Here is a 14,747-nt window from a genome sequence, read left to right as displayed (position 1 = left end):
ACCAACTGAGCCACCCAGGCGCCCCGGAAGTCTTTCTAAAATGGTTTATCTTGAGGTGCCTGGGTGGCTCAGTCAGTTGAGTGTCCAACTCTTGATTTGGGCTCAGGTCGTGATCCCAAGGTTGTGTTGGGCTCTGCACTGAGTGTGGAGCCTGCTTTGATTCTCTCTCTCTCCTTCTGCCCTTCTCCTCTGCCTCGCTCTCTCTCTAAAATAAAAAAAAAAAAAAACAGATGGGGGGCACCTGGGTATCTCAGTCGGTTAAGTGTCCAACTCCTGATTTTGGTTCAGGTCATGATCTCATGGTTGTGAGATGGAGCCCTCTGTTGGGCTCAGCACTGGGCATGGAGCCTGCTTGAGATTCTCTCTCTCCTTCTCCCTCCGCCCCTCCCCCACACGTGTGCGTGTGCACGCACTCTCTCTCTGAAAAAAACAAAACAAAACAAAAAATTAGTTTCTGCTTTCTTAACCTGGGAGGATATTAATATAGTATCATTTTAATATGACCCAGAATGATCACTAATTATAACTTTTGAACTGCATAGTGATCTCTTTCCTATCACACAACACACTACAAAGTAAGTTGGAAACGGAGTTAGAAGAAATAAACAGAAAATCAAATTTTAAATTACTATAAAAAAGCAGGATAATTATATAATTTTGCTATGGAAAGTGATTCTGTGAGCCCACAAATCACAAGGAAAAAAATGGACGGATTTGGCTGCATAACATTTAAAAATTTTTAAATGATGAAAAACACTGTAAGTGAAATTAATCACACAATAAATTACACAAAACATTTTCAACATGTATTACAGACAAAGGATTACTATCCAAAGAATATAAAGAATTCTTACAAAAAACTTTTAAACATATAAGCATCGGGTAGTAAAATGCGCATACAATACAGACAAGTCACGGAAGAAAAAATACAAATGGTCAACAAACATGAAAAAGTATTCTGTGTTACTAATAGGGAAATGCAAATTAAAACAACAGTGACATAATTTTTCACTCATCAAGATGGTAAAAATTAATAGGACAACAATATCCAGTGCAGGAAAATAGACACACTTATTCCTTGTTTAAATAATGAATACTTCGGGGCGCCTGGGTGGCTCAGTAGGTTGAGCTTCCGACTTTGGCTCAGGTCATGATCTCGCAGTCTGTGAGTTCCAGCCCTGAGTCGGGCTCTGTGCTGACAGCTCAGAGCCCAGCGCCTGCTTCGGATTCTGTGTCTCCCTCTCTCTCTGCCCCTCCCCCACTCGTGCTCTCTCTCTCTCTGTCGAAAATAAACATTAAGAAAATTTTTCAAATAATGTACGCTTCGTAAATTGGCAAAAAGAAGGCAATGTGTGTATACTGACAAAGAAGATCCTCGGGACATGCTGTTATGTGAAGATGAAAGTTTCACTACGTCTCATATAGTGTGAACCATTTTATGAGTGTCTTAAGCCTTCCGGGCTGCTGTAATAGAATGCCACAGACCCGGTGGCTTGTGAAAACAGAAAAGTATTTCTCACGGTTCTGGTGGCTGTGAAGCCCAAGCTCTGGGCATCGGCTGATTCCATGCCTGGGAAGGGCCTGCTTCCTGGTTCATGGAGGGCTGCGTCTTTGCTGCGTCCTCCCGTGGTGGGAGGGGTAGAGGCGTTCACTGGGGTCTCTTTTATGAGGGCACTCATCCCATTCCTGGAGGCTCCACGCTCATGACCTAATCACCTTCTGAAGGCCACACCTCCAAATGCCATCACACTGGGGATTAGGTTTCAACAAATGAATTTGGGGGGAGGGGGCCATAAACATTCACCTTGTAGCTTTAAACAGTAAAAAAAAACTGGGGGTGCCTGGGTGGCTCAGTCGATTGAGCACCCGACTTCGGCTCAGGTCATGATCTCACAGTTTGTGGGTTCAAGCCCTGCATCAGGCTGGCTGCTGTCAGCACAGAGCCCACTTCAGGTCTTCTGTTCCCCTCTATCTGTCCCTTTCCTGCTCATGCTCTCTCTCTGTCTCAAAAATAAATAAATAAATAAATAAATAAATAAATAAATAAATAAATTTCTTTTAAAGAATCAAAAAACCAAGGGCACCGGGCTAGCTCAGTCAGTAGAGCACGTGACTCTTGATCTCGGGGTTGTGATTTTGAGCCCCATGTTGGGTGTAGAGATTACTTAAAAACAAAATCTTAAAAAAAAAAAAACCATAAATGTGTACATGTACATATATGTGTTTCTGCAAAGAAAAAGACCCGAAAGATCTCCATCTGCCAGCAGTGACTGTCTCTGGGGAGGATGGATGGATTGGGGAGAGCAGTGATGACGGGAAGTTCAAGGTATTTCTAGTGTTATTTCCATTATTCAGAAGGAGAATGTATTTATTTTTTAAGTTTATTTATTTTTAGTAACCTCTTCACCCAACGTGGGGCTTGAACTCATGACCCCAAGATCAAGAGTCACATGCTCTTCCGACCGTGCCAGGCAAGCCCCCGAAGATGTTATTTATGCATGACTTTTACAATGCGAGTTTTAGGTCTTGGCACCATTAGGAGGTACTGAGATGTGGCTGACACTCACTCCTAATCTAAATGGTCTTTGGCTCCTGTGGGTTTTGAGGGCTTATGTACACGTTCTAGATTTTCTGTCTCATTTCTCACTCTTCTTCTCATTTATTTTGCAGATTGTTCACTTAGCCTGCTGTTAACAGCTCTGTAATTATCTATGGGTATGAAAAGCAGATAACCAAGCCCCAAAGGGTGGCTTGTGTCATATGGTCTGAGCAAGGGTTTGTACTCCAACAGAAGGCCATCGGCTCCAGGGCTTGATGACATCTGAGCAGGGACTGTTTCTCAGCTCTTGGTTGTCTAGTCCACTAGACCGTTTTAAATTATTCAAAACAAAACAAAACAAAACAAAACAAAACTTTCTTTTCGGTGAAGTATAATACAAAAACAGAAAATTGCATAAATTCTGCGTGCAGTTTAGTGAGTCATCACAAAGTAAACATACCCATGTAACAACCACCACCCAATGTGGTATGGTCAGGTTTGTTTTTTTTTTTAATGTTTATTTCTTTCCTTTGAGAGAAAGAGAGATTTTGAGCAGGGGAGGGACAGAGAAAGAGGGAGACACAGATTCCCAAGCAGGCTCCCTACTGTCAGCCTACATCATGACCTGAGCCGAAATCAAGAATCAGACACTTGAGGTGCCTGGGTGGCTCAGTCAGTTAAGCGTCTGACCTCACCTGAGTTTACGATCTCACGGCTTGTGAGTTCGAGCCCTGCGTTGGACTCTGTGCGGACAGCTCAGAGCCCGGAGCCTGCTTCGGGTTCTGTGTCTCCCTCTCTCTCTGCCCCCACCCCATGCCTCGTGCTCTCTCAAAAATAAATAAGCATTAAAAAAAAAAAAGAGTTGGGGCACCTGGGTGGCTCAGTCGGTTGAGCGTCCGACTTCAGCTCAGGTCATGATCTCACGGTCTGTGAGTTCGAGCCCTGCGTCGGGCTCTGTGCTGACAGCTCAGAGGCCGGAGCCTGCTTCAGATTCTGTGTCTCCCTCTGTCTCTGCCCCTCCCCGCTCACATTCTATCTCTTTCTCTCAAAAATAAATAAACATTAAAAAAAAAAAAAAAGAGTTGGACGGTTAACCAGCCAAGCCACACAGCCGCCCCAGTATGGTCAGTCTTTTTAACTTTGCCATCCTGATAGGTGTCCAGGGCTATCTCATCATGGTTTAACTTGAGATTCCTTCATTTTAAATGAGATTGAGCACTTTTTAAAAAAAATTCTAAATGTTCTTTTTTAAATGTTTATTTTTGACAGAGAGAGAGAGAGAGAGAGAGAGCACAAGCAGGGGAGGGGCAGAGAGAGAGACAGAATCTGAAGCAGATTCCAGGCTCTCAGCTGTCAGCACAGAGCCTGACAGGAGGCTTGAACCCACAAACTGCGTGATCATTACCTGAACCTAGTCAGATGCTTCACTGACTTAGCCACCCAGGGTCCCCCCACCGCCCAGCACTTTTTTTCACACATTTCTTGGCTACTTAGATTTGCACGTTCAAGTCTCTTGCCAGTTTTTCAGTAGGGTTGTCTATCTTTTTCTTATTGACGTGACTTCTCCCCACCTCCGGATTTGAAATATAATTGACATATAACATTGTGTAAATGGCTGCTTTTTATGGTTCAAATTTTGCAGATCTAAATTTTGTTCCAAGGATTGATTTGTCAACTTTTGAGCAACAACAGATGCTATCATGTGTGGCTTTGGTCATTAACAATTGTTTTGAGATAATTTCTGCCAAGAATTGTATCATGAATTGGATAAAAGATAGTCGCAGACTGTGTGCGACTGAGCAGACATGGGGGAGAGGATCGGGGGGGGGGGGGGGAGGAGGGGAAGGCGGGAAGCGAGGAAAGGTCGGGAACATGGAGAGACAGAGACAAAGAGGCCAGGATCACTTCAAATCGTCCTTGGAGTGGAAATAGCAGAGGAAGAAGGCAGGTAGGAGATCCAGGATGTCCTGCTTCATCCGTTGACAAAATCTGGTAACCCCGTGGCAAACAGGGACCAGGATCCGCAGATGCTTTGTAAGAAAGAAGAAACACATTTTGTTCTCCCGGTTTCCTGTGGAGATTATGTGGATCTGGGGAGCTATTTGGTTATTACTGTTTTGCTTCATTTCCTTTGCAGAGTTACGTGAATTAAAGAAAAAAGAGAGGAAAGATCGGAAGCCAGACCAGATGGGGGGAAAAAAATCAGAAGGTTTTATAGACTAAACTCTACTAAGGTTATACACATTTTATTTGTAACTTTCGAAAGAGGCCACAGATCAACTCTGGGGCAATAGGGAAATTGAGGAAAAAGGTTGGAGGTGTATATGCTAGAGGTGTTTTTTGTTTGTTTGTTGTCATCTCTTTAGAAAATGGATTGAACATTCTAAACTAAGAGAAATAAACTTTAAAATCGTGGAATTCAACCCGATAGTCCTCAAGGGGAAGGTCAGACCGGACTCATCAAGGCCAGAATTGCTCCAGCCTGTGAGTAGGAATCGCGCACGTGCTGGGGACAGTCTTCGGTGAGACCCTTGCTCAGTGGGGAGCACTGGCCACTGGGATGCAGACAGAATATTTTGGAAGCAGTGTCAGATCTCCACCAAGGTCTGCTTATTTATAATTTATAAGTCACCTGCTCCGGTAGGATTTAAGATGGTTCACATAAATGAAATGAAGCTATTCAAGCAGAAATGAAGCATAAGAAAACGTAGGATGCATTTCTGTGTGTGAATATGCCTGTAGAGGTTGGGGGTAGGGGCCAAATAGTGAGGCCAGGAAAAGTATTCCCAACCGACAGCGTGTTATGTGTGCTGTAATTGGACGTTGAATTTAGCCCAAGTATCCCGGCAGCTAGGGAAAACCAGTAGCGTGATAGATGATATACCTCATAGTATCAACTAAGGTAATATTTTCAGGAGACACCGCTTTTTTTCCCCAGAATTGGGAATCTTAAGGTATTTTTCTGCAAGAGTTCTTATTAAAGGGACTCTCTTGCATGAAGAGTAGTATTGATGGCAGGTTCACAGAAAATGCAGCTGCTTTCTGCATATGCTTGTTACATCCATCCTTGAAAATGTACTGAATTCTATGCCCTCTAATGACGTTATCTTTCCCCAGTTCCTTATATTTATTGTCAGAGTGTGAGCTGAGCTAGAACTTTGGGTTCGATAGTGTTATGGCTAATGAAACCATATGACTCTCACCCTCAGCTCATGCTTGTCTGACTTTTTTCTGGTCCAGGGAGCTAAGAGGTTGAGCTCGTGGTTGGGATGATGCCCCTGTGCCCCTGTGTCCTGTGTGTATGTGTGTGTGTGTGTGTGTGTAAGGCTGATTTAGTTGACGGTAATCAAATTACTAGTATAGAGGAGGGCAGGCACTTTGTGTCCTAAAAGATTGACCAGGAAGCCTCCGTGACTCCCAGTACAGCGGCTCACGGAGACCCAAGTCATGTCACAGTCTCGGCAGATGAGGGTTTGGGTCTGGAAGGGCACTGATGGGCCAGCATCAGCTGCAGCCCGGGGCCCGGATAACTTGGAACCAGGAAGCTGCAGCGAGGCATCTTTACGGACTGTTTTATTTTGCTCCACACCTGGAGCGGAACTGAGGCCATGGTCAAAGCCACCCCCGTAAGAGCACTAGAAGACACTGAGCCATATGCCTCTTCCCCACCATCACTTTTTTTTCTGTTGTTTTAACAGCTGAACTTTGTCCGCTTTTATCTCCCTCTGCTTATCCATCAACATGAGAAAGTCATCTATTTGGACGATGACGTAATCGTACAAGGTATACACGCCGACTGCCAAGAACACTCGGGAAAGGAGCAGCCGATAAGTAGAATAACTGTCTATCTCCTTCAGTTTCCAAGTAGCTAGATGCCCAGCGACTGTGACTGCGTATTCAAGATGGGAGAACAGTATTGTTATAAATTTGGGGATGTTTTGAAAACGGGGGTTGATAACTCACTTCCCTGGACAGTCCAGTTGACTGAGAGCCACTCTCTGACTGTTGAAGTCGGTAATAAATAGCTCAGTAGCCTCTCCTTTCTCTGCATCCCTAAAATGTAGAGGAATAAAGTCTCCCTCACGACATTCTTAAAAGTGAGCTACGTTTTGGTGTCTAAGTGTCGCTCTCTCTTTCTCTCTCTCTTTCACATGCAAATAAGCTAAGCACTGGTGTGGTCTCTACATGGCAACGGAAGTAAAGACATTTAGCCAGTGCCGATCTGAGCTTATCATCAAGTGGCCTTCTGAATTGAGACAAACTATGTTATTAAGTAAATCGCCAGGCCACTCGAAATTGAGATCACATACTTTTCCTCCATAGCAAAATCAGGGACTGTTGGACAATCTAAGGCTCTATCTAGCTCAAAACCAAATGCTATAATATTTAAGCCACTGGTGTTTTCTGAATTCAGGTGACATCCAGGAACTCTATGACACCACTTTGGCCCTGGGCCACGCGGCAGCTTTTTCGGATGACTGCGATTTGCCCTCCGCTCAGGACATGAACAGATTTGTGGGGCTGCAGGTGGGCTCGCTGGCGTGGAGGTCCTGGCTTCGCTCTGCTGTTCCCTTCCCTTCCCTTCCCCACAGCGCACAATCATCTAACCTTGGAGCGCAGCACAGGGCCCGGGCTGTCCGTTCGGCCCCAGCTCCGTGTGTACCGACTCTGGGGCAAGTTAGCCCTGCAAGTCCTTCTCTGCTTGTCTGACACATGGCAACAACGGTACCTGTTTCATTTGGTTTTTGTGAGCTGTGATGAAATCACACGATGCCAGAGCTCCAGCCTGCACTAATGCTCCAGAAGCGACAGGTGTTACCTAAGTGGCTGCAACCACCCCTGTCCGAGATGGGGTTTCCTGTAAGACAGTCCCTGGACTTTTGGTTCCGTTGTCAGAGTTTTGATCATTGCTTTTTTTGTGTTTTCCTTTCAACGGAGGAAAATATGATTTTGCTCAAGGGTAAAGAGCAACTTACCCTGGTGGAAATGAGGGAAGTCGAACCTGTCTGTAATACTGAAACTAAAAGGATGGCTTTAAAAATACAAGGTGTTATTAAGAATCAAATGCTGTTCTTTAAACAAAGTTCCAGGACACCATTTTAGACGTGTTGACAGTAGAGGTGTGACATACTTTGAGGCCTAGGACCTTAGTCAACAGGTTGGCTCCACCCCTTAGTAGGTTTGCAGCCCTGGGCAAGTGCGTGGCCGTGCGGTTCTCCCTCGGTTGTCAGAGGTAATAACAGTACTTCCCTCGTAGAGTTATGGTGAGAATTAAATTAGTTAATACGTGTAAAGTGACTGTGCGATTAACGAGGTAATGTGTGCAAAGTTCCTAGAACAGAGGCTGGCACATGGAAACTGCTCGAGCGTGTCCATGATTTCCGTGTTGCGCTTGGGCATCGCACTGAGCTTGAGGTGGATTGTGACAGCCTGTGTGGGTGGAACAGTAACGTCCCGCCTCATATCACAGCCACTCCACAACCACCCATGTGCTTACCATGGTGCTGGCACTGTTTTAGGTACCAGCAGTACAGTAAACAAAACTGAAATGCCTGCCTTTGTGAAGTTTACGTGTTAGTGGGAAAAGACAGTAAACAAAATATTTAACAGAGGATCAGGATGCAGGTTGGGTTGTATTTTAAATTGGGTGATCAGGGAAGGCTCCCCTGACATGGTGTTGCTGAGCCTGCACGTAAAAGAAGTCAGGGGATTAGCTCAGCAGATATTTAGGGGGAAAGCATTCCAAGAAGAGGTAACAGCAAGTGCAAAGGTCCTGAAGCAGGAGCGTGTCTTTCTTTTATTGCAGGAGCAAGGAGGTCAGGGTGGCAGAGGGAACCGGCGTGAGAATAGGCGAGAAAGGTCATGGCGCTGGGGGCAGATGGCCTAGGGCACGGCAACACATCTTAGGAACTCTGGCTTTTACTGAGACGGAAAGCCACTGGAGAGGCTTTGAGCAGATGAATAACATAGAGACAGAGTGAAGTTGACAAGGGTGGAAGCAGGAACAGTTTAGGAGGGGCTCGCGGACGTCCTGTGAGTGGGGATTACAGCCCAGACTGGGAAGGCTGCAGCATAGGCAGTGGTTGGCTTATGGATATATTTTGGGAGATGAGACAAACAGGACTTGCTGACAGATTTGGATGCAAAGTGAGTGTGAAGGAGCCACAGAGGACGTAATGGCCCTGGGTTTTTTGCCCAAGTAACTGGAAGAATAGTGTTGCCGGTAACTGAGGTAGGCGGGTTGTGGGGAAGCGAGTTCCGGCCAGGATCAGGATCAGTTTTTGGATGTAAGTAGAGCTGCCTTGTTAGGCATCCAGAAGGCATCCAGTATCTGCCAACAGATGTAGCAGGCTTTGGGAATCCAGAGGAGAGGTCAAGGCTGGCTGCACAGATAGTATTTTGGGCCATGAGACCGGATGAGGCTGTCTGGGGAGCTCATACTAGAGACAGGAACAGGTGCAGGCAAGGAGACTAGGGGGCACTCAGCCTTTCGAGGTTGGGGAAACACGAAAAACAGCAAAGGATACTAGGAAATGGCTTGTGACACAAGAGGAAACCCAGAAACGCTGCCCAATGGTTTCAAGAAAATGATCGTTTTCCAGAAACAAAAGATGTGTTGGTCAAGGGCATATCCTGTTCCTTTACAGAATACATACATGGGCTATCTGGACTATAGGAAGAAGACCATAAAAGACCTTGGCATAAGCCCCAGCACGTGCTCTTTCAATCCCGGCGTGATTGTCGCCAACATGACGGAATGGAAGCATCAACGTATCACCAAACAACTGGAGAAATGGATGCAAAAAAATGTGGAGTAGGTGTAAACCCTTCTACCATTTTCCTTGCTTGGGGACAAAATTGCGTAATTAACTTTCTATGCATATCTCAGGGGTTAGAAATATTTCATAGACATCTTAGGTCAGATTTGCTTACAGAGGCATGGGTGAGAAAGAATGGAGACAGCAGATGAAACTCTGTCCCCAAACGGTATGTCAGTGGAACCGAGATCCTGCACAATCTCATCATACAAACATTTTTTCTAATGAATTAGTAATGTGACTTTAAGTCTTCTCCCAGAATCCTAGTGAAACTTTTCCACTGAAAACCATTTCTCAGTTGAGTTTCTTCCTACATAATTTGTTTTGAAGAATTATTTTTATAAACTCTGGGGTGCCTGGGTGGCTCACTCGGTTGGGCATCCAACTCTTGATTTCAGCTCAGGTCATGATCTCACAGTTTTGTGAGTTCGAGCCCCACGTCAGGCTCTGTGCTGACAGAGTGGACCTGCTTGAGATTCCCCCTCTCTCTCTGCCCCTCCCCCACTCGCACTCTCTGTCTCTCAAAATAAATAAACTTGAAAAGAATTATTTCATAAACTCAACTTTGGTTTTGGAAGTTGAGTTTTTAAAAATGTATCACTTTTCATCATCCAAGTTTTAAAATATGGGGGGAAAAACCCCTCTAACACAAACGCAATTATCATCTCACTGTATTTCCTGTTCGTCTTTTCTATCTGGATATTTTAAATACCACCATAACTTTGAATTTGTGAGTAAAGTTATTCTAAATAATGTAGGATCAGAATTTGATCTTCAGGATTTGCCATTAAAAAAGGATAAAAACGAAAATGGTAAAATGCTACGCTGTAAATCTAGGTGGATGGTATGGGGTTCATGGTACCCTTCTTACAATTCTGTGTTGCCTGACAATTTTCAAAATAAAAAGTTGGGGGAAAGTGAAAAACCATAGTCTTAATACATAGCAAGAGATGGTCTCACATCTTTCAAAATTAGTAGATTCTACTTGATAGGAGTCTGTGGGGCTCCAGGCCAAATGGTGCGTTTCTGTTCCATTTCTTAGGGAAAATCTCTACAGCAGCTCCCTGGGAGGAGGGGTGGCCACCTCCCCGATGCTGATCGTGTTTCATGGGAAATACTCCACCATCAACCCCCTGTGGCACATACGGCACCTGGGTAAGTATTTTAGGAAGACAACACAAATGTGCATGTTCTAGACCTGCGAGCACAAGGCGAGGAGAGTGTGCTATATATAACACCAGCTTCCTGAGATCCAGTCCTCCGAGTGATGTTGGAGGTGATCTTGGACACGTTATTTAACCTCCGCTGCTCAGTCTACAAATGCAGCTGACAAAACTGGCCTTCCTGAGAGGTGTGTTTCTAGGAATGTGTTTCTAGAAAAGCAGTTAGACTTACGCTTAGCATATGGTAGGTGCTCAATAAACATTAGCTATTCTTACAACAAGCCTTTACTGTCAAAACTTTTCCACTTCGCCTTTATTGCCCTCTTGCAGTAGCCTGCAGTGGGCAAAACCGAACAAATTAACACTGTGTTTTGTGAGGAGTTGAGATAGGTGGAGGCTTATCTTTTAAAAAGAAGTTGTTTCCTGATTGTGTAGCATGTCTTGCATTCACTCTTCACCACAAGCATGCAGACTCTTGGGTATGGACTGGAATCCCAGTTCTGCTATTACCCATGTTGGGCAAATTGTTCAACCCTTCTATGCCTTAGTGTCTCCATTTGTAAACTGAAGCTAATAGAACCTTATAAAGTTTCTATAAGGAATAAATTACCTAATACATGTAAATTTGCTTAGAACACAGCTTGGCCCAGAAGACAGTCACATACATTCAAACACACGGCCACAATCCCTTAGCCAAAAGCACTGGGCCAGACCTGTTTAGAAATTGGAAAGGTTTTGAATTTCAAAAATGTAATGTAATGCATATATTTATGTTATGCAATACCCTGAGTGGGATCTAGGTTTTGCTACCAAAAAAGTTAAAAATCCTTTTGTTTTCAGACATTTGAAGATTATTTTAGAATTGGAAACAATAGATTATGGATGTGTATTTACTAAGTACCTTCTACATTGTCAAAAAATGGGCTAGGTTCTGGTGATAAAGGTGAATATTATTTCTAATTCTCAGAACAATCTGCAAGGTGGTATATATGTCCCTTACTCTCCCTTTTAAAGAAAGGACACATAAAGCCATTGAAGCTGGGCTCCAGTCTCCTTTTAAGGATTCTGTATAGATTTGCTTCTGCCTTACTACCAGAATCCTCCTCGATTTTCTGTATGCACACAGGAGCAACACAGGCAAGTTAAGGATTCTAGTGTCCCATCTGATTTGATTTATAATGTTAGGTTCCCTATTAGGTCAAATATCAACATTTCCATGTAATCAATGTGCAGAAAAGCTCATCAAAGTTGTAGGTCTACAAAAAATGTGTAGGAACAGCTATGCGGAGCTTAAATGGATAAGGTTAGAGCATTCTATGATCTTGGAACAGAGACTCAATCACATTTCATGAAATATCTAGCTGGTAAGTAGGGAGGGGCAGAATCTTCCCAAGAGAAAGAAGTCATTTCTCTTTGTAGAACAGAGACTACATCTGTGCAGAAGGTTTTGGAATCCGGGAAGTCTGCAAAGTAAATCTACACAGAAATCATTTGAAAAATGATTTGGCTTTAGAGTGTTTTGGAAGCAGGAAGCAATGTAACACTAATGGGTATTAAGTCTGGATCCAAGCTGGTAGGCTTAAGACATAAAAAATTTATGAAATGTATTTAGCTAAAGCAAACTGCAAGCCCATATAGAATCCTCCAATCATGGAGCAGAGAGATGATGTCTCACTCAGTGAAGACTCTAAGTTGCTTCCTCCTGGGGTGCCTGGGCGGCTCAGTCAGTTAAGCATCCAGCTTATTACCTCAGGTCATGATTTCATGGTTCACGGGATTGAGCCCTTGTGTGGGGCTCTGTGCTGAAAGCAGAGTCTGCTTGAGATTCCCCCTCTCCTTCTCTCTGCCCCTCCCCTGCTTGTGTTCTCTCTTACAACAAATAAACATTAAAAAAAATAGAGGCGCCTGGGTGGCTCGGTCGGTTAAGCGTCCGACTTTGGCTCAGGTCATGATCTCCCAGTTTGTGAGTTCGAGCCCCGTGTTGGACTCTGTGCCGACAGCTTGGAGCCTGGATCCTGCTTCAGATTCAGTGTCTCCTTCTCTCTGCCCCTCCCCCACTTGTTTTTTCTCTCTCAAAAATAAACATTAAAGAAAAAAATTAAGGTGCTTCTTCCCAAATGAACATTTCCTTTGTCTAGATTCTCTGGAAGTTGATAATTACTCCAGTTACATAACCATAGCCTGAAACACCCAGCTTCTCTCCTGTAACTGCCTTCACAGCTACGTTTATGAATGACGGAAGATGGATTTTTATTTTTATTTTTCTTGTATCCTATGTTAAGCTAGAATAACACAACTCCAGCTATTCACCACCTTCTCTTTCCTTAATGGATTTTTAAAAACATGTCAAATTCCTTTCATAGGAAGAAAATTTAACATCATAGAGGATATTAAAAAAATTACGTTCTCAAGATCTTAAAGCACTTCTGGAAGAGAGGTTCTAAAAATACTCTGGCAATTTTGGGATAAACACACCCTAAGTGACTCCTTATGAGTGGAATAATATTCAAATGGAGATAGTTTTGTGTTAAAAAGTGAATATTATTCTTTGTCACGCTTCATAAGGTAAAAACACGACTGTTACGGGAAGATGTCGTACACACTAAGGAGGGAAAATGCAGAGAAACAAGAACTCCTATAAACTCTACGTGGGAGGGAAACTGATCCAAGTTCTTTTGGGAACAATCTGGCAACCTCTTATCAAAATGTAAGGGCACATGCTGGGGCGCCTGGGTGGCGCAGTCGGTTAAGCGTCTGACTTCAGCCAGGTCACGATCTCGCAGTCCGGGAGTTCGAGTCCCGCGTCAGGCTCTGGGCTGATGGCTCAGAGCCTGGAGCCTGTTTCCGATTCTGTGTCTCCCTCTCTCTCTGCCCCTCCCCCGTTCATGCTCTGTCTCTCTCTGTCCCAAAAATAAATAAACGTTGAAAAAAAAAATTAAAAAAAAAAAATGTAAAGGCACATGCGCCCTTCAGTCTAGCAAGTCCATCTACAAGGCTTTACCCCACAAATGTATCTGTAGACACGCACAAACCCGCACAGGAGCCTGTTCACTGTGCCACTGCTTATGTTAGTGAGGGGACAGAAACAACCTAAATGTCCTTAATAAGGAACTCACTAAGTAAATTATATATGCATTCCATGTAGCCATTAATAATAATTCAGTAACTTTGGGGCGACTGGGTGGCTCAGTCAAACATCTGACTCTTGATTTTGGCTCAGGTCATGCTCTCACAGTCCGTGGGTTCGAATTCCGCATTAGGTTCTGTGCTGACAGCACGGAGCCTGCTTTGGATTCTGTCTCCCTCCCTCTCTCTCTCTCAAAAATGAACATTTAAAAACAATTCAGTAACTCCACATGTGCTATATTACACACACACTGGCATACAGGTAGAATATTTGTAGGAGGATTTCATGAGAAACTCTAACAGTGGTTATTTTGGAGATTTAGGGGAGGTGGTAAATTCTTCCATGTATACTCTTTGATTTGCTTAATTTTTTAAATAATGAACTTGTACTCATTCAATATAAAAAGTTTGCATTCTGACAAGCCTATTATTTTCTTCTGAATACAATGAAGGCTGGAATCCAGATACCAGATATTCGGAGCATTTTCTGCAGGAAGCAAAATTACTCCACTGGAATGGAAGACATAAACCCTGGGACTTCCCTAGTGTTCACAACGACTTATGGGAAAGCTGGTTTGTTCCTGACCCCGCAGGGATATTTAAACTCAATCACCACAGCAGCTGATGTAACGACATTTTATATATTCCCTGTATAAAAATGTGGAATTGTCCATTTATAGCCCTACTATATCATTGTTCTTTATGAACAGTACCTTTGGTACAAATGATCCACAATGTAAAACACAAAGACTACTGTGGGCAAATAGTACCCTGGATTACGTAGGTACTGATTCCTTAAGTGTAAGTGGTAATTATGGAAATCAAGATGATGTGAGTGAGATATATTGTTGGAAGGAAATAAACCCACCTAGGTTTCAGCAATCAACTTGCTTAACTTTCCATGACAACCTGTACCCACAAGTTTTTTAAATTTCCCAATGTGTTTTTCACACATAGGTATTTTTTCACAGGTTGCCAGTCTTGTCTTTTGTAAAACAACAAACTACATTTAAAACATGAATGTATGTAAAAATAAAAGATATGCAGATTTTTAAATGATTTGCAGTACATATATTATTCAATACCTTAAACATAACACAA

The 14,747-nt window shown here is 43.4% G+C and overlaps 1 protein-coding gene across 3 annotated transcripts in view; it reads left to right on the top strand.

The window, feature by feature from the left end:
• Positions 1 to 14,705, top strand: part of GLT8D2 (glycosyltransferase 8 domain containing 2) — a 45,417-nt gene extending 30,712 nt beyond the window's left edge. For all 3 annotated transcript variants that reach the window (XM_019835424.3, XM_045062248.1, XM_003989187.6), the window contains 6 exons: positions 4,906 to 5,023; positions 6,238 to 6,322; positions 6,954 to 7,066; positions 9,187 to 9,353; positions 10,400 to 10,512; positions 14,099 to 14,705. In XM_019835424.3, coding sequence (XP_019690983.1) covers positions 4,906 to 5,023; positions 6,238 to 6,322; positions 6,954 to 7,066; positions 9,187 to 9,353; positions 10,400 to 10,512; positions 14,099 to 14,271 — 769 coding nt within the window. In that variant the 3' untranslated portion in view covers positions 14,272 to 14,705. The remainder of the gene's footprint in view (positions 1 to 4,905; positions 5,024 to 6,237; positions 6,323 to 6,953; positions 7,067 to 9,186; positions 9,354 to 10,399; positions 10,513 to 14,098) is intronic.
• Positions 14,706 to 14,747: the final 42 nt, after the last annotated feature.

This window comes from Felis catus, chromosome B4, assembly GCF_018350175.1.
Source record: "Felis catus isolate Fca126 chromosome B4, F.catus_Fca126_mat1.0, whole genome shotgun sequence".
Lineage (NCBI taxonomy): Eukaryota > Metazoa > Chordata > Mammalia > Carnivora > Felidae > Felis > Felis catus.
This window is presented reverse-complemented; position numbering and strand designations above follow the sequence as displayed.